Here is a 27,887-nt window from a genome sequence, read left to right on the forward strand (position 1 = left end):
TAAAAATTGCTTGCTGGTCCCTGTGCTTACCATTAGATAACGCTGGTTCATTTCCCTATCAATCTATCATCAAGGGAAGATAAATAATACGATTTTAGTTCATAGTCTTTTTCAAAAATGATGAACGGTTCTTTATATTGGTATGTAATAATTTTTTAAACGTTTCAAATTTATGAAATTATATTCGTACATCAATGTTTTTGATACACCAATAACACAATCTGAAATATATAAACTTAATTATAAAATAATGAACCTGTTAAGGGGAGATAATACTCGCATAACTTTTTCGAATTGGCACATGATACAACGGAATGTCACTCTTGCATACAAATAGCACATCAATATAATTAATTAACTGTGCAATCGTCCGCCGCCTTCAATGATGATTCTAAATTATAAATATAACCAAAAGTTGTTAATCTATAGATAGTGAAGACTAATGAAAGCTAACCCACTGTAAACATATTTCTTTGCAATTTTTTTTAATTTCCTCAGAAAAATGCGCGAGCCACTTGACTTTCATAGCTCAAAATTAACGTTTTTACACAATATTTGAATAAAGTAGTTAAAGATTATCCGCTTCTCGAAGTGTAAGACGCAATAAAAATCGTATGCTTGCACCATCCTACCGAAATACGGATTTTATTAAATTCTGAACATTTCGACATTTCTTAGTATATTTTTATCAAAACCGGTTTTAACCAAATCACAAGTATGTGTTAAGATCCGACTAAATACCTATTTTCCGTAATGGTCAGGTAAAATTGCTACACTCTGTCACCGACGTCTTTGCATCTCAAAAGAGAACAACGATAATGTGGTTAGACTAAGAGGTGAGAGAGAGAAAAAGAAAAATGTGTGTTGATAAAAATCATGTTGCATACAATGTATAGGTGTGATGAAATAAGGAATTAAACAGTATTGTTGGGTTTATTTCTATTATTGATTTGTTTTATTTGTATGCTTCTTTGCTGTTTGTTCTTTTTGGTTTTGTTTTTTTTTTAACTTTTTTTCTGTTTATCCACAGTTATAACAAACTCTTCTACCATTTTCATGTTGGAAATCGCGATGAAATCTATAAACGCAGAGGATAACTTATCACTGTGGCGCTTTGTGAATTCTGCTTTTAATCGGTTAAACTCAATTATGAAATTAAGGTTAATTTGTTACAGAAAATAAAAAATGTTAGATGTATATCAATATTAGATTGTAAATTAAATTTGGAACTAAGAAATAACTTTTTTAACAACTTGGATTTTAATTTTTCTGTTAAAGATTTATCTGATGAAGAAAAGTTGATTTCTATTCTCAATCCATCAACACCATCACAAGTGGGGTCCTACATCAAAAGGTCATTAGAACTGAGGACAGGGGACACTGGAATAGTTACTGTAAATGGATGATTGTGTATATATATATGTGAAATATAGTTATATTGTTTATTATTTTATATGTCACAAACTTAATGTTTAAAGTTTATATGGCAATAAATATTTGAATTTTGAATTTTGAAAAAAAATAATAAATACTTGATGTGAGGCAAAAACGCACACTGTACGGACCTGATGATAACAAATCGTTTCTAATTACAGGAAATATAACTTCTATTCCTTAGTATTGAGGAAGTAATTAATCAAGCGAGTAATCAATAATCCACTCATTACTTTACCCTCAAACCACTTTATTCAGGAAATGAGGATTTTTGCCGGAATATAAAATAAAATGTGTTATGTTCTGTTAAGTCTAAGATGTCTAATGCCTTACTTCATATTAAATGGTAGCCCGTTTTTTTTAATTCGAAAAACACCATGTTCGAAATCTTAGTAGATACAAACAAATGTAATATTGCTATAAGGTTTTGAATTACCAATAGATTAGTACTTGTTTTGAAATTATATTTCGAAATGAAATGTTTAAGATTATTTGAAATATCTATATTCCATCATTCCACCTATGTATCAAATAGTTAAATATATTGTGCTGGTCTTTTATATAAATGCAGTATGTATTTGTAATGTACCAAAAGAAGAAAGGCTAAACAAATTTTAACAGAGCGACAAAAATGTGTGTTTTATATGAAATCAGGAACCTTCTTTGTTTCTGTTTTTGGTTTGAACGACAGATCTTTGAACGATTATTTTCAATGTATTTATATATCTTTCATTGACACAGGAAGATTTTGATTTCAATATTCAGTAGAATGGATATAGGAAGATGTGGTGTGAGTGCCAATGAGACAACTCTCCATCCAAATAACAATTTAAAAATTAAACCATTATAGGTTAAAGTACGGCCTTCAACACGGAGCCTTGGCTCACACCGAACAACAAGCTATAAAGGGCCCCAAAATTACTAGTGTAAAACCATTCAAACGGGAAAACCAACGGTCTAATCTATATAAACAAAACGAGAAACGAGAAACACGTATATATTACATAAACAAACGACAACTACTGTACATCAGATTCCTGACTTAGGACAGGTGCAGCCTGTATATTTTTTCAAGTTTGTATGTCTTTGGGTTATTTCTGTTGTTCATTGACACTGGCGGATCCAGAGCTTTTATAAGGGGTGACGTTCCAGTTATGCTCTTACGATTCCCTATGTAAACAACCTAATTTTTCCCTAAAAAGAGGTGGCGTTCTCCCCCTAGGACCCTTTGCATCGGACATTGATTGACGTATGCCAAACATCTCATACGTTCATGCGAAAACTTTCTTATGAGTTGGTTTGGAAGAAAATATTAAAACGCCAAACACTTACAAAAAGAAAACAAATGAAATCTGTTAACCATACAATCAAAGTGATGTCATTATCTTTACACTATAAATTTAAAAAAAAGACACACCCTTTTAAATGAACATATTTTTCTTTATTATTTCAACAATTCATGAGGCATTAGACTGTAAATTTAGTACACGTTTTAGTTCATACGATAATGATGTTTTCTAAATCGGAATAAGGTTGATTGATAGCTTTAAGTAGTTGTTTGATTAATTTCTTAAATTGATAAAGGATTTGTTTTTGGTTTTTAGATTTAGCGAACCAATTACCGTCCTAAAACATTTTAGAATTGACATGCGACTGTCGAGAACAAGATTCCATTAGCCCAATTTTTCCAACATTTGTATTGATAAGTCAATGTCACAGAATGTCTAGAGATTAGTTTTAATGTACTTAGGATCGTAAAAATAAATTCACACGACTGATGTATTATAAGTATAGCCCCTAGTTATGATGCGCATATTGAAACTTTGACCTATACGTGTTCACACTATAAGGGTAACATGGGAATTAAAGTCTTGTCAGAATTGGTGTTCCTCCGACGGACAGTACAACTCTTTCCAAAGTTGTGGCTCTGATTCGTTTGTGAGAAAAGTCCAAGATTACAGCAATATGACGATAGATATAGAAATCATCCAAAAAACACTTTCTAAAAGTAAACCATTAAAGGTCAAGGTACGGCCTTTAATACGGAGCCTGTGCCAATGAGAAAACTCTCCATCTTATAAAAAATTGATAAAAGTAAAATATTGTAGGCCAAGTCATGACCTTTAATACGGAGCCTTGGCTCACACCGAGCAACAAGATATAAAGGGCATTAAAATTTTGTTATGTAAAAGCATACAAACAGGAGTTCATTTACAATACCGATCTATTGAGTCAGTCAATTCAAACTGTTTTTGAGCCACCGCAATTTTACCGCAACTGAAGGTTACGGGCATAGTGTTTAACCTCTGTCTGTCCGTCTTTCCGTCCCATTGTCGGTAAATAGTTATTCCGTATAAATCCTCCAACAGTTTGAATCCTAGGAAGTTTTCTCTTTACTGTCTGTTTGAGCATATATTGAAGGTGTGCTGCATGTGGTCAGGGTTTAATTGTTATTAATGTGTGCTCTTTTGGGAGAAAGTTGAACTTTGTATTTTTTGGGAAATTTACTTGCATAAGTAGGGCGTTTCCCGATAACTCCTCCTACAGTTTGAATGCTAGGAATTTATCATTCTGCTAGCTGTTTGTACAGGTATTGAAGGTGGGCATGTAGTCATTTTTTGTTCTTCTTAATTATTTTTCCTCTTTTAGGAGAAAAATTGAACTGTGTTCTTTTTGGGGTATAAGCGGTGGAGTGCGGGGCATCACTTGGTCTAGTTTACGTTTTTTATTCTCGTGTTGTGCTGTTACACTACTGTTACAGTCCGATGCTTGTTCAAATACATGTTAAACTTCGCCACGTGCTCTTTCTTTATGCAGCTGCCCAAAGGCAGGAGCATAAAGTTCAATTGTTGTCGTTGTATACATATGTGCCATGTTTGTTTTTTTGTCAAATAGATCGTTAAAATTTTTCGTTTGATTTTTATTTTACGGAGTGCATGGTGCCCTTTTGTAACTACCTAGTTGTCTCATTGGCAACCACACCACATCTTTTTATTTTATTTCAACTCCTATATTGCGTTTTGTATACTGCAACAATGTTTATTTAGAACGCATATTCCGGAGCCCTTTCCATACGCATTCAAGCATTCAAGGCACATACAACATGGACATCTATCTAAAAATAGAACAGGTTTTTCCGAATTGGTCATGTGGTTTTACCTCATCAAGTAATGGGATAACCACATCAAAGAATGACAGGACCACATCAAGGAATGACAAGACCACATCGAAATGAAACAAACACATCAAGAAGGGTAAAATCGTCAAATTTTTAAACATCATTACGTCATGTTAAAACCATATAAAGAATAGACAAATCATCATTACGAAATAACAAAACCACATCATGAAATGACACAACTACATTACGTTAAGTTACATATACATCAAGTTATGTTAAAACCACATTTACTAATGACACAACCATATCAAATAATGGTGAAACCACATCGAGTAATGACAAAACCATATCAAAAAATGGTGAAACCACATCGATTAATGACAAAACCATATTGAGTAATGACAAAACTATATCAATTCAATGCGAAACCATACCGTTTAATATCGAAATATCAATAAGTAATGACTTTTCCATATTGAGTTATATTAAAACATCATTACGTAATGTCAAAACCATATTAAGTAAAGACACAATATCATTAAGTAATAATAAAACAACATAAAGTAATATCAGACTTCCACATAAGACAGCTGCGTTCCATATAAAAGCTTTATTTTAATCTATAGACTCTAGCTCTTTAAATTGTTAATTTCTACGTCATTTATTCTCCTTTGTTTGCAATCAAACCACCTTTTCTTATCTTTATCTTTATGCTTTTCGAAAAGTTGTTTTGACGATGTATCTAAAATCAATTCAGGATAAGGTTAACAATAATAATATATGTTTTTAGTGTTTGTAACTAAACTAGATTAAAGAAAAATAGATTTCAGTTATTGCAAAACCATTTAAACTAATAACACCTTATATTAAAAGACGAAGAATTATTATAATTCGAAAACTTTATTAAACTTCAGGATAAAGAAGGAAGCCAGAAAACGTACACCATGGTCCATCTAGAATATCTCCAGTATCATGGTATTTGTCGTGAACTTTTACCCAAACTCTATCCCCCTGGACAAGTCTAACAATTGCTAAGTTCGAGCCCGGTCCATGTCCTACATCCTGCGTACCAGCAAATATGCTTTGAATTAAGTAACCATTTTTAACTATTTGTGCTTCGAGTCGTTTTTGTGCCAGGACAAGAAAATGGACGAAAAATACATAATATCCTGGTGTTGGTGCCTGCAATATTCCATTTTTCCTGTGGTAGGCACTTTCTAAATTGGTTTTCACTCTGTCGAAACGAATGACCTCGTTATCATTTAAACCAATATGGCCATTCACATTTGCATGGAAAGCAACATTCAATGCTATAAAACAACATAAAAGATAGTTTTTAGAAATATTAAGCATGAAACGATAACCATGACTGGAGGAACAAAACCATATAAAACATGTATACAACATAACGAAACCGTACTATACCTATACCTGTTGACCCGGTTGTCCAAATTTTGATGATAGCTGTGCATAGTCATAAATTCATAAATAAAATCAACAGTAGTATACCGTTGTTCGAAATTCATTAATCGATCGAGAAAAAAAAACAAATCCGGGTTACTAACTAAAACTGAGGGAAACACATCAAATATAAGAGGAGAATTACGACACAACAAAAACACAACTTTAAATGTAGCACACACAAAAACGAACTATAAATAACAATAGCCATTTTCCTGACTTTGTACAGGACATTTTAACAAAAAACAATGGTGGGTTGAACCTGGTATTGTGTCATGTTTTTTTTATTTTAGGTTTTTATTGAAATATTTGTTTTACATTAGTTAGAGGGTTGAGCGCGCACAAACATGTTTAACCTAACCACTTGCTAGTATTGCATAGGCCTGTAGTCATGCCTGCGTTGATATTTTGCAAACATCCCATAGAGCAAATTACATGGATGATTAATATTGTCCAAATATGATATATGTACAGTCATGTTACTCATGACACCATATATCATTTGCTTTAACTTTAAAAAACGAAATCAGTGTTAGTACCGATGAAAAGAACATTCTAAGATTTTACTACGGTGTTTAATTAAGTGTCAACTGGGACTATCACAATAGTCACGGGTTTGAAAAAAACATTTATTGTTTAAAATGTAACTACTAAACTGAATTTAACTTATGACAACTTATTCTGTTCAATGTATACAAATCAATAAAAGAAGATCTCATGATATCGATTAAATGTTTTAGATACACTCGATTTGTCGTGAATGGCAAAATACGTTTATTTTGACTCGTTCCATTTGTAAGCTCTCCTGTAACTAGGTTATGTATTGCCTGTTCGAGAACTACAACCCTTGTAGACAAACGTTCATTTTCTTGTCGTAGGAGTCTGATTTTATCTTTCTATTGTAAAGTTTCTCGTTGCATCTCGCTGTGAATTTTCGTCATCTTTGTCTCTGATCTGTCGTTAGCTTGTAGTAAGTTAGCCATGGCATCTTCAAGCAAAGCCAATCTGTTGATACGATACTGTCGGTATCGCTTAACTCAGATCTGCAAAATGTTACAAAAAGAAACAGAATTAGTAAGTTCATCTTAAACATGAAGTTCTATGGCACCTGTAAAGCTATGTTCAAAGTCAGATTAAACAACACACAAGTACACACGATTTAAGATAAGATATATACTTGTACCATTTGTGACATTTTTACCTGTTGTGTCTGTTTGTTTTGTTCACACATCGTTGACAATATAATGGAATTTGATGCGACTGTCATACACGTGAGAGGTTTGGCCAGCTTTAAAACCAGGTTTATTCCACCATTTTCTGCATCAGAAAATGCCTGTACCAAATCAGGAATATGACAGTTGTTATCCATTCGTTTGGTGTGTTTGAGCTTTTGATTTTGTCTAGTTTCAAGTTGGTGTTACCACACATTCATTATTTTGTGGATTCATCACTAATTATTGAATACCAATTTTCGGGGATTTCATGGTTAAAATTTAACCACGAAATTAAATGTTCAGCAAAGGACATTTTTTCTATAAACATGAATTCAGACTTTTACAAATAAAGACAACAGTAGTATACCGCTGTTCAATAGTCATCAAGCGAGTATGCGAAAAGAAATCCGGGCCCAAAAACCAAAACACGTCAACTATAGGAGGCAAAACCACGAAATCCAATCTTCATAAAAAAAATGAAAACAACAGTTTATAATTTTGATCCATCCGCAGCTCTTTACTTGATTCAACTTCATCAGGAACGCTCATTCAATACACGAAAACTGATACTCACAAAAATAAATGAATTAGCAGTACTTTGAACCAAAACTTAAACCTGATGCAGGAAGGGCTATTGAATGGAGTCGGACAAACTATACTAATTGAGCAATCAGAATAATAAGATAATAATAAAGGGAAGGTTAAACAATAGTCAAAAGAAAAATAAATTGAAAATTTGGTATAATATTACTTAGAAATACTCAGATTTAAAAGCAACGAGAAATGGGAGTCAACAATTGGATCTGAATCATGGCGTTGTTGTGTCGTTGTTCTCCTCTTATATTTAATGCGTTTCCCTCAGTTTTAGTTTGTTACCCCGATTTTGTTTTTTGTCCATGGATTTATGAGTTTTGAACAGCGGTATACTACTGTTGTCTTTATTTTTCAGAAACTGTAATGGTGACTTAGTTATCTTTATCAACTTTGGATCTCTTTCCAAAAAAAATCAGTAGGATATATATCAGCATTTTGATATTCAAATATTGTCAGTTTATTTTCTATGAGTAAACTCATCATAGATACCAGGACTAAATTTTGTAAATACGCCAGACGCGCGTTCTGTCTACAAAAAACTCATCAGTGACGTTCGAATCAAAAAAAGTTAAAAAGGCCAAATAAAGTACAACGTTGAAGAGCATTGAGATCCAAAATTCCTAAAAGTGTTGCCAAATACAGCTAAGGTAATCTATGCCTGATGTAGAAAAGCCTTATTATTTAAAAAAAATCAAAATTTTGTAAACAGTTAATTTATAAATATAACCATAACAATGATAATTCCTGTCAGCACAAAAAGTGCTGACTACTCGGCTTGTGAAACCCTCGAGGAAATAAATCTCCACCAGCAGTGGCATCGACCCAGTGGTTGTAAATAAACTCATCATAGACACCAGGACTAAATTTTGTTTAAACGCCAGACGCGCGTTTCTTCTACAAAAGACTCATCAGTGATGCTCGAATCCAAAAAAGGTAAAAAGGCCAAATAAAGTACGAAGTGGAAGAGCATTGAGGACCAAAATTCCTAAAAGTTTTGCCAAATCCAGCTTAAGGTAATATGACTCTTCCTCTGGTATCGTTCGTCCCTCTTTTAAGAAAGTTTTAACTTACAGCAATACGGTAGGTAATAGGAAATGCTTACTTTTTTTTTTACCAACGTAAAATGACCAACGTATATTGAAGGGATAAATAGACAGACTTTCCAGTAAAGCAATAGTAGTATGTTTCTCGTCTAAACCCTGGCCAGTGTGAAGATATATGTAATTCAGCACACTATGTATCTTATTTATGTCAACTCGACCTTATGCTGTATGCGTTGATAAAGAAACAGTAATTAAATATAGCCCACAAGTAAAGTAGCATTTGTTTCGGATAACGACTAAACGTGTGCTGTCTAATCCATTTGATGAAATTAGGTTATTAAACATGATGGTCGATCCTGATGAATACGTCATACCAACAGGATATAGTGAAACTACAGCTGGAATATAATAATGGTTATTAAGTCTTATTTAGTTCTTATGTATATAAATGATATTTCCATATTGGTATCATTGAAGTAGGGTTTTGTGTATGAATTGGATTTTGAACAACATGTCATATACACCCACAAAAAATTATGATTCACTGCGCGAAACTTTACTCTGTAAATATGGTTTAGTTTTGAAAAATTGATATCCGTCGGTGAATATTTGTTTTTCATTGTGTGCCGATCGACAGAAATTGACAATGTAAAGCTATTTCCATTTTCCGCTGCACTCATAGATGGGTATAAGTACGTTGTTTTGTTTCAATCGTCGTTTTTAACATATAAACATTAAGCTATTGTAAAGGTTCTGGTTTTACTTTTTTTTGTTCACACATGTGCCCAAGTGGGTTTTGGTTAGTATCGTTTTAGTTTTGACTTTCATAGGCGTATCCCTCACATTTTTTGTTCTATTAATACTTCAATAGTTTGAATCCCTGTTGTAATTTATTCTTTAACGTATAACCATTTTACTTTTCTGATTATAAGCAGTTATATCATCCAAAGTTTTTTCCACTTTGACGCCATTTCGGTTAACATCTGTCGCTACTTTTTGAATATGAGTTTTGGTGTTCATTAATGGATCCTTCGTCGACTGTTCTGTTAGCATGGTTTTAAGTGCCAGGAAGTCCTGTTTACGTAATTTATCACTAGATTGTAAAGCAATAACCTGACTGTTCGTATTTTTTTGTATTTCATGTTCAAATGGTCTGTTTGATTCCAAATTTGAACACGGCAACACTTTTGAGCTGTTTATGCGACCGAATTTATCTATCAAAATAAAGTGTTTATTCTCGATCGCACCGTTGCTTATTCAAAGGGCCTTTAACTCTATTTTCAGTTGAATATTTTCACCTTCGATGGCAATTAAGCGATTGCCAAGTACTTCAGTTTTATTTTCAATTCTTTCAAATATTGTTCTTATGTGTTGTCTTCCTTATTAAGCTCATACAGCGTATTTCCAAGTGCCGTTTGAGTTTGCACAAGCTCCTTTTGAAGTTGAGTCACAAAAACCTTCAAATTAACAGGAACTTGCCTCTACTCGACATTAAATCCATCAAAAGTGTATGAAGTTTGTCTGTCATGTATTGTTTAGTACCTGGAGGATTTGGTTGAAGAACATTGAGGACCCAATATTCCAACAAGTCGTACCAAATTCGTATACGTACAAGGTAAATTTATCCAACATTCACGATATGCTTTTATTTTAAATTAAGTCAAGGGACCGTCCATAACCAAAGTTTGCTGAAAGAGTCGTTTAACACCAACAATTAATCATTTTGTTTTGTTGTTAACTGCGTATGCGATAATACCCGTAGTGGTGACTTGGGCAAATAAATAGTGTCACTCTGGTCTTCTTCCGATCGGCAGTAAAACTCTCTTTGAAGTGGGGCGTCCGTTTGGCTGTGCGGGATGTTCTGGCATTCAGCCACGTCAGGTAAAAGAAATGACGTTAAATTCGATGCCTCGTGTAGAAATACTTCCATGCTATCTGACCCTTGTCACAATTCTTTGAGGCGGGTTGTTGCAAGGCAAAATATCTGACTCTATCCCATATTCCCTCTTTTTTAAGTAGAAATCTACATTTCTCGGACATTAATCCCGACGGCCTCTATTACAGGACCTACATATTGCTTTTATTATTAATTATTTTCGTCCTCAACAGGCATGAAATATTCGCCACTATATGTCAATCAATCATGTGCATTTATTATTTCTAGTTCATAGACACGACAATCTTGACATATATTCTGATTTTAAATGTAGGTATGTCTATTGAACGATTCGAGATAAGACACTGGCAGATGTCCAGCTGACGACTAAATGTGAAGATAAAGCATTCAACATACCTAGTCATTCTTCAAAGTGTAGGGTGCCAGTAACCATATTGACTTTAAGTAGTCACCAGGCTTAATTAAATGAAAAGTACGGACATCAAAAAGAAAACTTGGTATTATTGCCATTGAGGCGTACAAATGACCTTGATGTTCAGAAGGATTTGAAAAGTAATTCTTACTATACAAAGCCATGTTAGCCACTATAATATATTGTCTTAGCTGTCTTATATAAACTTATATTTCATATATGTACATACTTTTCCTATGCATGCACATAATTTGCTTTATATGCACATACTTTACTTTCAGTGCAAACAATTTTTCTATATTTGCACATGGTTTACTTTAGTGAGACTGAGAGGTTTAGCGCTAGAAAACCAGGTTCAATGCACCATTTACTACATTTGAAAATGCCTGTACCAAGTCAGGAATATTACAGTTGTTCTCCGTTCATTTGATGTGTTTTATTATTTGATTAGGGACTTTCCGTTTTGAATTTTCCTCGGAGTTCAGTTTTGGTGATTTGATTTTACCTTTTTCTCTTCTACTATAACATAGAATGCTCTCATAGTTTGTAAGATTGATTGCCATCTTACGTCACAAAACAACGTACCAATAGTAACGTCTTAAAATGTCCTGACTTACGAGAGTATCACTAGCCAAAAGTTCAGCACTTCGGTGTTGACATGAATATCAATGGTATGGTCACAGCATTTTTACAGGAGATGAAGAACTGTGACTATTTTGTTTTAGCATTGTGATAATTTCACTTTCCTTGTGATAAGAACGTCTCGGTAGCCATTTAACAAAAAGCATTCATAATGGTGAATTATTTTTTTTAACTTGCATCATATGAAGTTAATCTTATTGTGCGAATATTTTGATTTTATGTTTACAAAAGTTTTTGTGTTGCATTTGTAAAATTAATATTTCAATGACATTAATATTCAACAAGAACACCTTGTGAACGTTACTTCCCAGAGATTGTTTTTCAGAAAGCTCACAAACTTGGTAGTATTGTTTGTCACCAAGTGCAGTCAGTCACATGTAGCCATCTAATACCGCAATTTTTACCCGACGTTTTTTTAAAAGTAATATGATTAGTTTTGTTTTGGGTTTTTTTAGGGGGATTTTGGGGGGATTATTGTTATAACGGTGTTATCTTTTAAATGCAACACCTCTGACACTATATGTCTTTACTTGGTTTGATTGCTCGCCACCGTGTGTAGTAGGCAACAGTAAAGTAAGTAATTTTTTCGAGTTATAAAAGATGAATATGCTCTTAGAATGCTCTTATTCTGAAATGTAGAATACAATCCTTTTAATACAAACAATAATGCTCTCATAGTCTATATATCATTTACAGACACTTTACACAGTTTAAATAGAAAGAATAAGTACATTTCGTGAAAATGAATCTATATAATTATCCTATATTGTTTTTACAGACTCATTTTATAATAAAACCTTAAGAGAAAAAAATACTCGTGATAAGTTATTAAAAGTACAAGGCTTATAGTTTGATACACATGACTCATCAGTGAAGCTCAAAATTCAAAATTTTGGGCCAAATACGACCAAGGTAATCTATGCCGAGGATAAGAAAATCCTGTGTATTTGGAATAACTATACTTCGTGTACTTTTGCAAACAGTTACTTTATAAAAAATTACCATACCATTGATATTCATGTCAACACCGAAGTGCTGAACTCTTAGCTAGTGAGTAAGTCAGGACATTTTAGTATTACTTAAGACGTTAATATTGGTACGTTGTTTTTTGAAGTTTTACCAGGGAGTCAAAATCTGGTAAATAAAGGCAACAGTAGTATACCGCTGTTCATAACTCATAAATCCATGGACAAAAAACAAAATCGGGGTAACAAAACTAAAACTGAGGGAAACGCATTAAATATAAGAGGAGAACAACGACGCAACATTAAAATGTAACACACACACAGAAACGTACTAAGCATTAGACAAAATCCTATGAGAATAACAAATATAACATCAAAACCAAATACATGAATTTGGGATAGATAAGTACCGTGACACGTCTTATAGTAATGTGAACACCAATTACTAGTACTCCAATAAAATGGGCAAAATTCAAAATGTCATCGAAAAAATTACTTACTTTGTGGGGTTACTAACAACTCAGAGAGATAAACTATATTGATTTATATCTTTATTTCAAGCTTTTTTTTAAAATATTTTTCATATAAATAGATGTGAAATACATACATTCATATCAAATTGACCCATAAACCTGCTCACACTCGAACTCAAAACCCCAATCATTTCACTTGAGAGAATTACAGAAAAATAAAATGGACAACGTACTGCATCCACGAAAAAAAGACGAAAGTATCGGAAAGTCAACTTATACAGGTAAATGAGGAATTTAAAATACAATTCAAATGAAATGGTCGTCTTTTCACTAGAAAATCACGTAGTTATTTGTAATACAGAAAGGACTGAATACGAACTGCCGTACAAAAGAACCGTCGAACCAGCTTTGAGAATAATGGTGTCACCTTTAGATAATCGTTCTAGTGAATCAAACGTCATAGTGTTAAAGTCTGAGTCATGAACATTGTGCGCATATATGTGATTCCTCAAACTGTTGTTTGTAAACACGTCAACCCGACATCCTGCTGTTTTTGTCATTAAAGAAACAGAAATCCGATATAATCCATCATTGTCACAAGTAAAGTAGCCTTTGTTTCGGATGTTGGCTAAACGTGTACTGTTTAATCCATTTGATGATCTTATGCCGTTAAACATGATGGTCGATCCTGATGAATACGTTTTATAAACAGGATATAATGAGACTGCAGCTGGAATAGAATGCAATATATTAATTTAGTCGTTGTCCTCGGTGAATATCAGTTTTTTCAAAAGTAAAAAAAAAACACATGTGAAGCTTTTAAGCTCGTTTTGCGCGCTCATTCACTTCTAAGGTTCATTTTGTGTCTTGTTACTGATATTTACCTATATCTATGGGCATAAGAACCTAGAAGATATACATTTTTACCTAATCAAATTCAGTAATCGTATAATATTTCCTTTTCAGATTTGAATTACATTTCAATAATTACATTCGTGCCTAACGGTTAACAAAAAATGACTCTGAGGAATTAATGAACAATCAGTGAAACAATGGACATAGAACAGATAGGTTTTGTGAACAATTTATTTTCAAACGTAATTTATTCAATAAAGAACACATACGATGTTCTTAAGTTTAGGGGAACACCTATATTTATCTACATATGCGCCAAAATGGGTTTTGGTTTGTATTTTATTTGTGTTAACTCTCATTTGCGTATTCCTCACATCTTTTTTTCTATTGATACTTTGATACTTAGATAGTTTGTATTATTGTTTAAATTCATTCGTTTACATCATAACTATTATACTTCTCTGATTATAAGCTGTTATATCGTCCAACGCCTTAGCCACTTTTATGGAATTTTGACTGACATCTACTGCTACCTTCTGGATTCGAGCTTTGTTGATCGTTTCGGAAGACTGAAATTGGTTATTCATCGACTGTTCCACTACCATGGTTTTATTATAAAGTGCTAGGAAGTCCTGCTTACGTGCGTTGTCACTAGATTGTAAAACAACAATTTGACTGTTGGTATTTTGTAGTTCGTGTTCTAAATGGTCCGTTTGATTGCTAATTCTAAACACGGCTTGTAGGTCAGTAACACTTTTCAGCTGCTTCAGCGACTGAATTTCGGTATCAAAATAATGCGTTTTATTCTCGAACGATGCATAGTTCTGCTTTATTTGATTGTATTGCACTTTCAGCTCAGAATGGCTTTTTCGAAGGGAATTTAACTCCGTTTTCAGTTGAATATTGTCACTTTCGACATCAAATAAGCGAATGTCAAGTACTTCCGTTTTATTTTTCAATTCTTTTACATATTGTTCTATTGTCTTGTTATACTTATTCGACTCTAGAAGCTTATTTCCAACTGCCGTTTGCGTTTTCACAAGCTCGTGCTGCAGTTGCGTCACAGCATACTCCAAATGGAGGCGGGCTTGTCTTTCCTCGAAAAATAAATCCATTAACGCCTTATAATGTTTATCTGTCATGTATTGCCCAGTGCCTGGAGGGTTTGTGGTATCAATAAGAAATCCATCACAACAAACAAACATCAAGATAAACACAAAGAACATTTCGATTCTCGGTAACTGTCTGATGAAGTGATCAATATAGGAATGTTCTGAAATCAAGGTTAATAGATAATGTGATTCTAAATATAAAGTTCACTCCTAATTTTGACATCAAACTTATTGATTTGTGTTTGACCCTTATGGTGCATTTTGACTTTCTTTATCAGTAGGCATTGATAACGTAAATCCTACAACATTTAGTAAAATATGTAACGTCCACACACAAACGCACATACCCTTCTTTTTTTTTGGGGGGGGGGGGGTATTTTTTTCAAACTCTTTAAGTGAAATGACCTTCTATAACCAAAGTTTATTATGAATCTAATGGAATTATCGTTATTGATAGATATGATAATAATCCGCTAGTTCTTTGGTTTCGGCTTAAATGTGTTCTTCCGAAGTACTTCCGAAGCTGCACAAAACACCTTCCGAATATAGATTTATTCTTCAAGCCATTATTCAACTACTTAAATGTCTATTTTACTTGCCACTTTACTTACTACAAGTCAAACACCTGATAATAAATAGTTCAAATAAGTCTTTTATTGAGATATCGAATCTGTTCAAAGTTTTAATCTTCTACCCTATATACAACTTTCCTCATATTCTTATTATGAAAAAAAAATAACACATCTAATTAAATGGGCATTTAAAAGGTCAGGATGCGAATATAAATGTTCAAACTCTTTTAAGTCATTTTTTCGTAATAACAAACAAAATAGCTTTGTCAATTTGACCTATTTTGGTAACTGTTCTTCAATTTTTATTAGATAACATGTGTGTTCGCTTTGGAATGGGACCAGCTAAGGCACGACTACGGTACGGGATTTTTTCGCAGTTTTGAATACTAATTGTTAGTCTTTGGCTGTTTTCTGCTCTTTACACAGCTGGGTGGTTGTCTCTGACACATTTACCATTTCCATTCTCACTTAGATAAAATTACATCTGTTCTCATTGTTGAAGGGCAACAAGAGTAGGATTTTTTTCATCGTCTTATTAAGATGTCTGTGAAATAGCTTTCTAACAAAAGACTAGATACTTTTATGCTTTTATGTTTGTTTTCGCGAGTATTCCGGCTACCTCATAAAAAAATGGCTGCTATAATATCGCTCAATGTGAAGAAACAGTCGGTAAACACCAAACATACATCATTTTATTTGCTGTTTATTTGACATGCGTTAATTGTGTCTAGTTTTATGGACACAATCTTGAGATATTTACCGATTTTAAAACTGGTCTGTAGATATTAAATGATTCGAGATAAGACAGATGTACAGCTGACGACTTCGTGTAAAGATAAAACATTCATCATTCCTAGTTATTCTTCACAGTGGATGCTATGTTGTAACCAGTACCCATATTGACCTGAAATAGTCACTTGACTTGAATTAATGAAAATAACTGATATCAAAAGTGAGATGTGGTCAGTTTCCCAATGGAACTAAAAATGCCGTTGATTTAAGTAACTTTAAAAGGTCCATTTTCACCTGTTAATATCAGGTTCAATCTAGTAGATTATATTTATCTTAAGATTGGTCAGTAATCATGGTATGAATATTGTCCGTTTTTTTGTTTTTCGAGTGATTTGAGCGGGGGTTTTGTCCGAGAAGGACCACTTTTTCTAGTAAATATGATACAGGACGTTAGAAAAGGAGGGATACAGAAAGAGAAATGACCATTGAACTGTTTTCGCTTTTTACTTGGCAATGCCTTTGTCTTAAATAAAATGAATTTAAGTACAAAAAGTCCAAGGTCTAAGGATGCTACCATTAGATTTTAGGTGGGGAGGCCTAGGATTAAAATTTTGTCCTGCATTTTTTTTATAGTTGTAATCATCAATATTGTCCTGCATTTTTCATTTTTCATTCTTTTCGGAACTGCAATTTTCATTAGTTTACTGAAATTGTCATCCTGCTTGTTATGCAAAATTACTGATCCTGCCTTTGTTTATTCAAAAGCCTGTCTTGTCTTTTTCAAATTTCATCCAAGCCCCCCTCCTCAAATGAGGGTGGATAGGACCTTCATCGGGACTCCGGGATCGAGTGTTTTTGACGTCAGGATTTAGGGATTGACCCTTTCGAGATCTCGAAATTCTATTTTTTGAATTTCGGGATGTCGGGATTTAAATGTATTTGAATTCAGGACCTCGGGATTTTCATGTTTTTAAGCCGGGATTTCGGGATCAGGACCCCTCCTATCCCCTCTCAAATGGAAGCTCCCTCCGACAATAAAATTTTAACCAAATGAATAAGAATCCATGGACAATTACACAATGCTTATGTTTGTATATCTTCTTATCAAATTGATTAAATCAAAACTGAATTGACTCTACAATACTTTTTTTTAAACGAAACAAGTCATGTAGTTTTTAATGAAATACACTATGGCTGAGTAATACATGCAGTAATGTATAATGTATGTAGGCATAACTCCTCCTATTGTTTGATTCCTAGTAAGTTTACACTTTGTTGTCTATTGAGTAGTTACATTTTTGTAAGTATGTACAGTGTGCTTCAATAGAAACGATTCCTTTTTCAAATAATTTTATGCGACTACATGTCCATTATATATACCGTGTGCATTGAATGGGTTTACATGTCATACAATGTGTCTTTATTGTTGTATGGTCGATTAAAGCTTGTGTTATAAATATGATTTTTAAAAATAAATATGAATTTATAACTACATAAAATCATGACCCGTACAATTGTTTCTTAACAAAAAACACAACTATCGTCCTTGAGGTCAAAGTTCAAGGTCACATGAAGGTAAAAAAAAATTAAAAAAAGGCAAACCACCTCATGATGATACATCCACATGCCAAAGATATAAGGCCTATGTCGAAAAGCAAAGAAGTTATGGCCTAAATGGTTGTGTTTTTCACGAGAAAAAAAAACCCACAAAGTTGACCTTGATGCAAGACACTTAACCCTGTGATGATACAGTACATCCATATACCAAATAGCTAAGGCCTAGTTCAAAAGACGAACACAAATATGGCCATTATGTACTTTTTGAATAGATTTGCTTGTATTTAATGGACAAATTTGAAGGTTGGGCGTACTCTAAACTTTAATACCAAAAAGTCTAACGGTTAATAATTTTTTTTAAATTGCTAGAACAACCGACTAGTATAGCACTCCGAATGCTTAGTTTTATGAAAATATTAAAAGACACATTTTTCTTCAAAAAATAAATTCTTTTTCAAATACTTGAAGCACAGCATTCACTTTTCGGGGCTGATTCTGATACCCCCTATTAAAGTTCTGGCAACATTTTAAATCCGGAATAAAAATAACTTAGAAAGGGATATCAGTGAACTAAATTAAATATTCACCTCAGCTATCATTATTAGCTATGCTATTGTCAATTTAGGATTATTTTTTTTTTTTAAATTAACAAATTCAACCCTTTACCCATATTTCAGAAACTTCCAATTTTGGCCGATACTAGTATGTAAAAGATGCCATATTTGAGTTGCCAAATCTTTTAAACCTATGGTTCAAATATTTTACAAGATGTTAAGGTTGGCCTAGTTTATCAATGACAAAAAATTAAGAAAAATTAAACGACAGGATTTTTTTTGTGGTATAGTGTTGGGTACTCCCTTAATATGCAGGGCTATACAAGGTACATTAGTATATGAGCGGAAATGTTATTATCAATCTGGCATTATTTTTCGCAAAAATTTCGCTTTATTCTAAAATACAGATTAACAGAATAAAGCCATTTTTATACACATACCAATGCAAATGTCAAAGAAAATGCATACATGAAATCTGTATATCCTTAGATATACAGAAACTTTACAAAACATATTTGTTATTGCAATAAAAGGGCATTTTGAGACTAAATTAATTTCTATATATTTTGAGTTTTTCAAGAAGTCTGGATGTTTTCGAGTGTGTCCTTGCTATCACTGATAATAAAAATTTCCTATTGCTTAAAATGTTATGCGTCAGTATATCTACATTTAAAACAATAGAAAAGGGTTTAAATTGAGTACTTAAGGCATAAACTAATGCATTCATCAATTTGATAATGGTACACTTTAAATTGAGAATGGAAATGGGGAATGTGTCAGAGAGACAACAACCCGACCAAATAAAAAAACAACAGCAGAAGGTCACCTACAGGTCTTCAATGTAGCGAAAAATTCCCGCATCCGGAGGCGTCCTTCAGCTAGCCCCTAAACAAATATATACTAGTTCAGTGATTATGAACGCCATACTAATTTCCAAATTGTACACAAGCAACTAAAATTAAAACAATACAAGACTAACAAAGGCCAGAGGCTCCTGACTTGGGACAGGCGACAAAATGCGGCGGGGTTAAACATGTTTGTGAGATATCAACCCCCCCCCCCTATACCTCTAACCAATGTTATAAACTAAAAAAAGTCATTTAAAACAAAAAAATATACTTTTTATGCCCCACCTACGATAGTAGGGGGCATTATGGTTTCTGGTCTGTGCGTCCGTTCGTCTGTTCGTCCATTCGTCCGCCCGTCCATCCGTCTGTCCCGCTTCAGGTTAAAGTTTTTGGTCAAGGTAATTTTTGATGAAGTTGAGGTCCAATCGACTTCAAAATTGGTACACATGTTCCCTATGATGTGATCTTTCTAATTTTAATGCCACATTATAGTTTTTACCCCAATGTCACGGTCCAATGAACATGGGAAATGATAGAGCGAATGGGACATTTGTGTACTGGGGACACATTCTTGTTTTTCTTATTAAGATTTTCTTGAGAAAAAAAAACCAGACCAACTAATAATAAAAAAATCAGATGGTTTTGCTGTTGCTCTCGAAAAAAAAACTCGGACAATATTAATTGATTGTTTTTGGTTAAATGCAAGGACATTGTGATTCGTTGCTTTCCAAAACTTGAATAGTATTCAATATAAATGAAATAAGGCCAAAAATACCTTTTTTTGTTCAAATTTTCTTTATTAATAACCCAGACCATTTGATAATAACTGTTTAGGTCACGCCAATCTAATTCCCTGCTCGACAGACCAGTGCGTCCGCACTTTTTTATTTTTCCAAACGTAAATATATATATTACGGTTGGGTGCTTTTATCATGGAGCATTTTCTTTAATGTAAAATCGAGACCCTTTAACCGTTAGGGCATCAATTTCACAGATTTCTTATCAAATTCCAAACGATTCAAAGTCAATACCATAACTAAGGAAGCGGGTTCAAATATTCATAATGGAAATGAGATGCCATTATGCTTATATATAAACAGTAGTATACTTATGTACGAAAGTCATAATTCGATTGAGAGAGAAAAAAAACGTTAACAAACTGAAACTAAGAGAAACACATCAAATATTACTCGTTGTGTATATAGATTAGTGTTTGGTTCGATTCGTGTTGCTTAGTCTTTCGTTTTCCTTGCTGTGTCTTGTGAACTGTCATTTGTCTGTTTGTCTTTAACTTTGCTAGCCATGGCGTTGTCAGTTTATTTTCTATCAATGAGTTTACTGTCCCTTATGTATCTTTTGTCCATCGTTTATATGTTCGTTATTTTTCCTGTTTGAATGGTTTTACAGTAGTCATTTTGGCGACCTTTATATCTTTTTGTTCGGTCAGAACCAAAGCTCCGTGTTGAAGGGCATACTTTGACCTATAAATGTCAACTTTAAATACATTATGACTTTGATGGAGAGTTGTCTCATTGGCAATCATATTACATTTTATCCAAATAAAAAGTGCCAAAATGAGATAGAACAAAAATGAAAAACAAAAAAGAGCGAAGAACAGACAACCAACGCATAACACAAAAGCAAACTTAACGTTCACACATCAACAAACAGCATGAACCCCTAAAACTGGGGGTGAACTAAGCTGTTCCAGAAGGATGAGCAGTTCCTGCTTTTTCAACGACACCCGCCTTATTGCTAGTTTTAAATCATGTCTGGTAAAGGAGGTGAGACATTTTATGAAAATAAAATAGAGAATACTTAACTCCAAATAATAGTAGGCATGACATGTCTTTGAGAACAAGAGTAACAAAACACTTCAGCAGATGATAACTCAAAGAAATTTCAAAGCACAAGTGGTAGATTAAGTTTCATACCATCTTGCTGTCATCAATATTGTCAGAATCTATGTTTTTATGTTTCCAAAACAAAACAAAAGTATACTAAGTAATCGCTCGTCAATACATTTCAAACTTCGCCTTATAAAGGCAAATCATTTTTTTTATTAAAGTTTTCAAGTCGCTCGCCTACCCAAATTTGCTGGTAGGAAAAATCTTTGGTCTTATGATATGAACCAAATTACTTTTTTATATTTTAAATCATATTTCAATTTCCAAAGTGGCTGCAATGTAAATTATAACCTCGATGAAATAAAAAAAGGAAATAACAACAAGCCACTGTTTGGCGTGCAACAAAAAAAAAGCATCGGAAACCAATCCCTTCATTGCACTGTTGTTAGTGTTGAACTGGAGATGCAATAACGAATTTTAAATGCAATAACGAATGTTAATACGGAATAGTTAAAAATTTCATTAAAACATCATGTAGTCAGTTGCAATATGGTGAGGACTGAATAACGTTCGCCGTAGACGTATAGCAGTGTACCAGCTTTGATAGTATTGGTGTCACATATGGATAAACGCTCCAGTGTAACAATTGTCGTATGTGTCGCACCTGGTCTATCGGTGTTAGTCCGTAGAAAAATGTAATTCAGCAAAGTGACGTTCTTAAACAATTCAATCCGAGCTGCGTAGGAATGAGTTAGTACAGAAACTGATATCCTAAAAAGCCCATCACTGTAACATGTGCAGAATCCTTTGTCCCTTATGTCTGTTAAACAAGTGTTGGTGAATCCGTTAGATGTAATTGTTCCATTGAACAATATTATAGAATCTGCTGAATATGTGTTTTAAACAGGATGTAGTGAAGTTGCAGCTGGAAATGACCAGTGGGATTTCGGGGATAGGAAACAGAGGATTGATTTTAAAAATGAACATCATGGCCTGCGAAGAAATGAAAATAACATAAATCTTGCCAAGAAAAGGATGAACAAATACAAATTGTGCAATCCATAATGCAGGTTATTAAAGAAGAGGGACGAAAGATACCAAAGAGACAGTCAAACTCAAATGTGAAATGGCTCAATGAATATATGCAAACTGCTTATTCCACCCATAGACTGGAAATTTTGACTACCGAAGGTCGGTGATCTACTTTTTCGGATTTTTCGGCTCCCTCGTCCAATAAAAACTGGCAATATTGCTATCACTCAGTGTGCTGAACCCGTATTGATAAGTTTCTTCTGTTACATATTCTGACATCGGACTCAGAAATCTTTTAAACTGAGTTTAACTGTGCGTATTGTTGTGTTTTTGTCTTCTCCGTATTTTGCGCCTAACCCAAGTCAGATGCCTCTTGATTTTGTAAGTCTTGCATGATTTTTAATGTTAGTTTCTTTAATATATTGCAGAGTTTAGTATGGAAAGAAAAGAAAATATGGTATGATTAACAATGAATAAAGTCTCCATAAGAGACCAAAATGACAGAGCAATAAACAACTATAGGTCACCCTACGGCCTTCAACAATGATCAAAGCCCATACCGCATAGTCAGCTATAAAAGGCCCCGAAATGGCAACGTAAAACAATTATAACGAGAAAACTAACGGCCTTATTTATGTACAAAAAAAAGAACGAAAAACAGCATGTAACACATAAACACACGACAATTACAGGCTTCTGACTTGGGAAAGGCACATACATACATAATGTAGCGGAGTTAAACATGTTACCGGGATGTCCATTATTTCTGAACTAGCACCCATTTTGTTTAGGGGCCAGCTGAAGCACGTCTCCGGGGTGCGTGATTTTTCACTGCTTTGACAACCCATTGGTGGCCTTCGGCTGTTATCTGTTCTTTAATCGGATTGCTGTCTCCTTGACATATTCCCCATTTCCATTCTTAATTTTATTTTAACACCAACAATAAATCATTTGTTTTCCTGTTTCCTTCATACACTTTTATTATTTCTAGTTTATAGACACGACAATCTTGACATATTAACCGATTTTATATAAGGTCTGTTTATCAAACGAATCGGGATAAGACACCTGCACAACTGACGACAGCATGTAAAGATAAACATTCACAATACCTAATATATCAAAGCGGATGATTCAAGTAACCATATTGGTTTGAAACAGTCACAAGGCTTTAATAATTGAAAAGTTCGGATATAAAATATAGATGTGGAAGGATTACCAATGAAACGTTCAAATGACGTTGATGTATGTCTATTTTCAGACACTTCCCTTCTGATATACATTCAGACACCTTTACATATGTATGTCAATCAATATCAAGTAGGAAAAAAGGCCATTTCAATATTCTAGTTCGTTTCTGTGTGTATTACATTTTAATGTTGTGTTTATGTTGTGTCGTTGATGTCCTCTTATATTTGATGCGTTTTCCTCAGTTTAAGTTTGTAGTCCGGATTAGTTTTTTTTTCTCAATCGATTTATGAATTTCGAACAGTGGTATACTACTGATGCCCTTAAATGATGTCTTTATTTATCATCAAATTCGATAATTCGATTTTTATCATTTTGAATTGGTTCACAAATGAACTTTGATGGGGACTTTTGTATTTGGGCTCCACTTATTTCACCTCGGGTCAAGTTTATGCTCGTTTACTGTATTACACCGGTTTAAGAAGTTAATGTGTTGCTATTTAACAGTTTTCTTGACGTGAGCATCAGCCCAAATCTCCATTTATCTTTTCTAAACTAGCACAAATATGTTTTCATGTTCGAACCTTTAAAAAGCACTATGATATACATATGTAAAGGGAAATAACCCAGTACAACCCTTAAGTAAAAACATGAAGATACGTCACATAATCAAAATAAACTAAGTATGGATAAAACGAGTTGGTGGGAACATACTTAATGAGACGGCAATCAAGAGGTATTGTCGACGTTGTACATCAAATGTGTTAGTATATATATATTGATAAGCAGTTTAATTTTAGGATGCCTCATAATTAGTTCTGACCCACTAAATCCTGTTAAATAGACCAATTGCCTTTTCATTTGATTTTGAAAATTAAAGCATCAGCCACACTAAGTTCTTTTAAAAAAGTCTTAAAAAACGGGTGTGTAATCAATTGTTCCAGATAGGTAAGTATTTCTTTATATTTGCAGCACGAAAACGATTAATTAAGCGTATCACCTTTATTTACCATGCACAAGAGGTAGTGTTTCGGCATAACATCATGGTTTCTCGTGTTCATAAATTTTTTTAATTCTTTTTATTGATTGATGTATTGGCAACTTCTTAAGCGAGTGTATATGATTTCATCAATATATTTTTGTTTTTATTTCTATCAGAAATATGGATATGTATTAATAAGTTTTAAAAATATAACCATTTTGTCTTAGGGTTTCTGGCAAAGATGAATCTAGGAATGTCTACTGTTTATTAATCAATGAATGTGAAAACGATTTTAGTTTTTATTGAAACAAGAATAAGTCAGATTAACTATGCAGAAGATAAATAGGATTATTATTAAAAGTCACACAAAGTTTTCCATTGTGCATTTCAAAGTCCAGTGTTCAATTTCAAATTCATCCATATTCCAAAGGCCTGAAAAAGAATTCAAACTTTGATAAACTTTGATAAATTGAAATACATTTTATAACAATAGTATGAAAATATTTTAGTTGTAACTTCAATTTAAAAAAAAATGGTTTGTTAGATAGACAGGTACCATCGAGTGTATATAATATGTTTATCAGTACTATTTGTTCTAAAATAACTTCATATTCGTTATATTTGAATTGTATAATTGTCCTGCCTCTGAATATTTAATTTACAATACCAATATTTAATATTTGTCACTTTTTAATGTCAGTACTTAAAAACAAAAGTACGGTTGGAATATTATATTTTTTACATTTCTATTTAGTTTTTTTTTAGTTCTACGTTTTCATTCAACTAAGATGGAGAAAACTTTAGAAATTAGAAATTTTAAGAACAGGATGGATCTACATGTTCATGTGATTAATTGTGTTTAAATGATAATTATGTTTTATCATATATTTTTTTTTTATCAAATTATCAAAAATAAGGTTTGTAACTTTCTTAAGTAGGTTGGACAGTTATGTTAGCTATTTTATTTTGTCTTTCCTTTTCATCTGGTTGGCAACAACCTTTTAGTATGACATCTGATAAAAATCTTCCAATCATCATTCAAATAAAAATTAAAGTTTCTGGTTGGTAAAAAAATATTGATTGATTGTATAAATTATTAATGTTACATGTTAATCCATGTTGGTATAATATGAATTGATCCAGCTTTGAACTCATCTATCGTACTTAGAAGAACTTCACATAGTTTTTTTTATGGTTTTTATTTCTCATGTAAAGAAACAATTGAGGAAACCAAAAGTCCGGAAAAAAATGACATTCAGACTTCCACCAAGTCAAACATAGCAACAAATATAAAATTGGCAATACAGATCGAAATTTATATTAAAAACAATTTTTTTTCAATATACTTCTCTGTAAACATACCTTTTCAATTCAGAAATCTATGTCGCACAAGGGCAAGAGCCATCACAGGCGAATGTTTCGCCTTCAGCAGCACTACCACACAAAAAACAATAGCAAAATAAATTGTTAATTCAGAACTATTATTATAAGTTTGAAATACAGTTCGTACGATTTTGATTATTTTTAACTTTTGTATTTTATTTGCCAAAGAAGCAAAAGCGTTTTTTCATAGTTTATAGTTAATATTATACATAATTATGATATTAAGCAGCTTACAGTGAGTTCCTGGTGAGTTACTTTTGACTTAGTAGAAGCATTATAAGTATTTACTAATAACTCAAAAGTTAATTTCTATGTCATTTAGTCTCTTGTGAAGAATTGTCTCATTGGTTATCATACTACATCTTTTTTAATATTGTAACCTTATACACTCGTTTTATCAACAAAATTGACATTCTATGAAACATAAGTAAAATTAATGTTTTACATTACGTTAATTCCAAATCAAAATTTAAGAACTTTACGACCTAATTTTGGCTGCGATTGAACTGTTTGGCATGGTACTATGATTTAACGTACAGCTATATATTAGTTGGAAAAGAAAAAAAGAAAAAGGGGAATCATTTTCTGCGATGGCGGACAATAACAAAGTCAATCAATATATAAAAGAGGGACCAAAGATACCAAAGGGACAGTCAAACTAAAACAAACTGACAACGCCATGGCTAAAAATGAAAAAGACAAACAGAAAAACAATAGTACACATGACACAACATAGAAAACTAAAGAATAAACAACACGAACCCCACAAAAAACACAAAAAACTAGGGGTGATCTCAGGTGCTCCGGAAGGGTAAGCAGATCTTGCTCCACATGCGGCACCCGTCGTGTTGCTTAACAGATTTTAGATATTTTTTGGTATAACAAATCAGTAATATTATCAATACTTACAAGCATGAAAAGGTACAGCTGTTGGCATACGAGTTTCCCAGACTGGAGCACACAGGAAGGTATGTCCTTGGACACACGCATCCATTCACAGCACATCCTATGGCAATAGATATAGTCAAAAATGGTGAAATAACTTCATAGATTTATTGTTATTAAATATGTATCTTTGCACTTAAATACGAGACAATTTTGAAAATTATTGCCTATATTATAACTGTATTCTGACTATTATTATGATATGACAAGTCTGACATTTATACCCAGGACGTCCATGTATATATTCTACCCATGATCTTCATAACGATTGCCGCATTGAATTGAAATTAATCCCATTCTTTTTTTTAAATTCTGTATTTTTTTTTATCCCGTAACCAATTATCATACACTATATGAATGCATGTAAAGTAGGCATCACGATTGAAATTGTAAATATCTGAATTTAGTATTATAAGTTTTGTGATATTAATTAAAAAAGCTTAACAACAAAAAAGGGAATTGCCTTATAGAACGCATTCAAAAACTAAGTTTTTAACTTCCTGCTGTTTATTTCACCTGATGTGGTTAAGACTGTTTTCAAGTTTTTTAAACCTAGTCTTCTTGTTATAATGTATTGTAACAAAACTAATTCAACACACTGTATTCATCGAAAAAAAATCTTAGTTTTAATGCCTTAATCATTGCTTATCTTGAAATTGAAAAAAGTATGTCTAATTTTCATTTAATGTACCATTCACAATCGATCATGAAGTTGTACACATCCATCCAATAATAGTAACTGTAGCAATGTAACTTAGCCATATACTTTCGAATCTCTATTTAGTGTTGCTCAAAACAACATTTCTAAATAAAAATAGATGAAAAGCTGAAAAAAATTTACGCCAAACCTTTACAATGAAGGAAAGCTACATTGTATGGCCAGCAAAAGAAAATACAGGCGATAATTTGAATGCTAAATGTTAAATGTTAAATAATCGTATTTACTTACCAAGTGCAGCTACTACAAGGAGGACAGCTAATAACTTATACATTTTTCTTTCTTACTTGGTACTACGGTTAATCA

At 33.0% G+C, this 27,887-nt stretch overlaps 2 protein-coding genes and 1 long non-coding RNA gene across 3 annotated transcripts; all 3 read right to left on the bottom strand.

Annotated features, from left to right (window-relative positions):
* Window positions 1-5,458: 5,458 nt before the first annotated feature.
* LOC134692556 (complement C1q-like protein 4) lies at window positions 5,459-9,920 on the bottom strand. Its single transcript, XM_063553014.1, has 2 exons — window positions 9,785-9,920; window positions 5,459-5,865 (listed from the first exon to the last, which is right to left on the bottom strand). The coding sequence occupies exons 1-2, from the start codon at window positions 9,918-9,920 to the stop codon at window positions 5,459-5,461; spliced, it is 543 nt and encodes a 180-aa protein (XP_063409084.1).
* Window positions 9,921-13,412: 3,492 nt separating this feature from the next.
* LOC134693691 (CAP-Gly domain-containing linker protein 1-like) lies at window positions 13,413-15,458 on the bottom strand. The gene is made up of 2 exons (XM_063554587.1): window positions 14,569-15,458; window positions 13,413-13,986 (listed from the first exon to the last, which is right to left on the bottom strand). The coding sequence occupies exons 1-2, from the start codon at window positions 15,335-15,337 to the stop codon at window positions 13,595-13,597; spliced, it is 1,161 nt and encodes a 386-aa protein (XP_063410657.1). The 5' UTR covers window positions 15,338-15,458; the 3' UTR covers window positions 13,413-13,594.
* A 10,437-nt stretch (window positions 15,459-25,895) lies between these two features.
* LOC134693051 (uncharacterized) lies at window positions 25,896-27,883 on the bottom strand. The gene is made up of 3 exons (XR_010102317.1): window positions 27,813-27,883; window positions 26,828-26,924; window positions 25,896-25,969 (listed from the first exon to the last, which is right to left on the bottom strand). It is a non-coding gene; the product is annotated as an uncharacterized LOC134693051 (long non-coding RNA).
* Window positions 27,884-27,887: the final 4 nt, after the last annotated feature.

The sequence above is a fragment of the Mytilus trossulus genome, chromosome 12 (assembly GCF_036588685.1).
Source record: "Mytilus trossulus isolate FHL-02 chromosome 12, PNRI_Mtr1.1.1.hap1, whole genome shotgun sequence".
Classification (NCBI taxonomy): Eukaryota; Metazoa; Mollusca; class Bivalvia; order Mytilida; family Mytilidae; genus Mytilus; species Mytilus trossulus.

Bases quoted from the DNA above. Each gene is read 5' to 3' on its own strand.
- LOC134692556 (XM_063553014.1), bottom strand. From the start codon at position 9,920: ATGCTAACAGAACAGTCGACGAAGGATCCATTAATGAACACCAAAACT. The intron at 5,866-9,784 runs GTAAAATGGTTA...GTTGTTTTATAG, and splicing joins AACTGCTTATAATCAGAAAA to CATTGAATGTTGCTTTCCAT.
- LOC134693691 (XM_063554587.1), bottom strand. From the start codon at position 15,337: ATGTTCTTTGTGTTTATCTTGATGTTTGTTTGTTGTGATGGATTTCTT. The intron at 13,987-14,568 runs GTATAATAGTTA...ATTCTATTCCAG, and splicing joins AACAGCTTATAATCAGAGAA to CTGCAGTCTCATTATATCCT.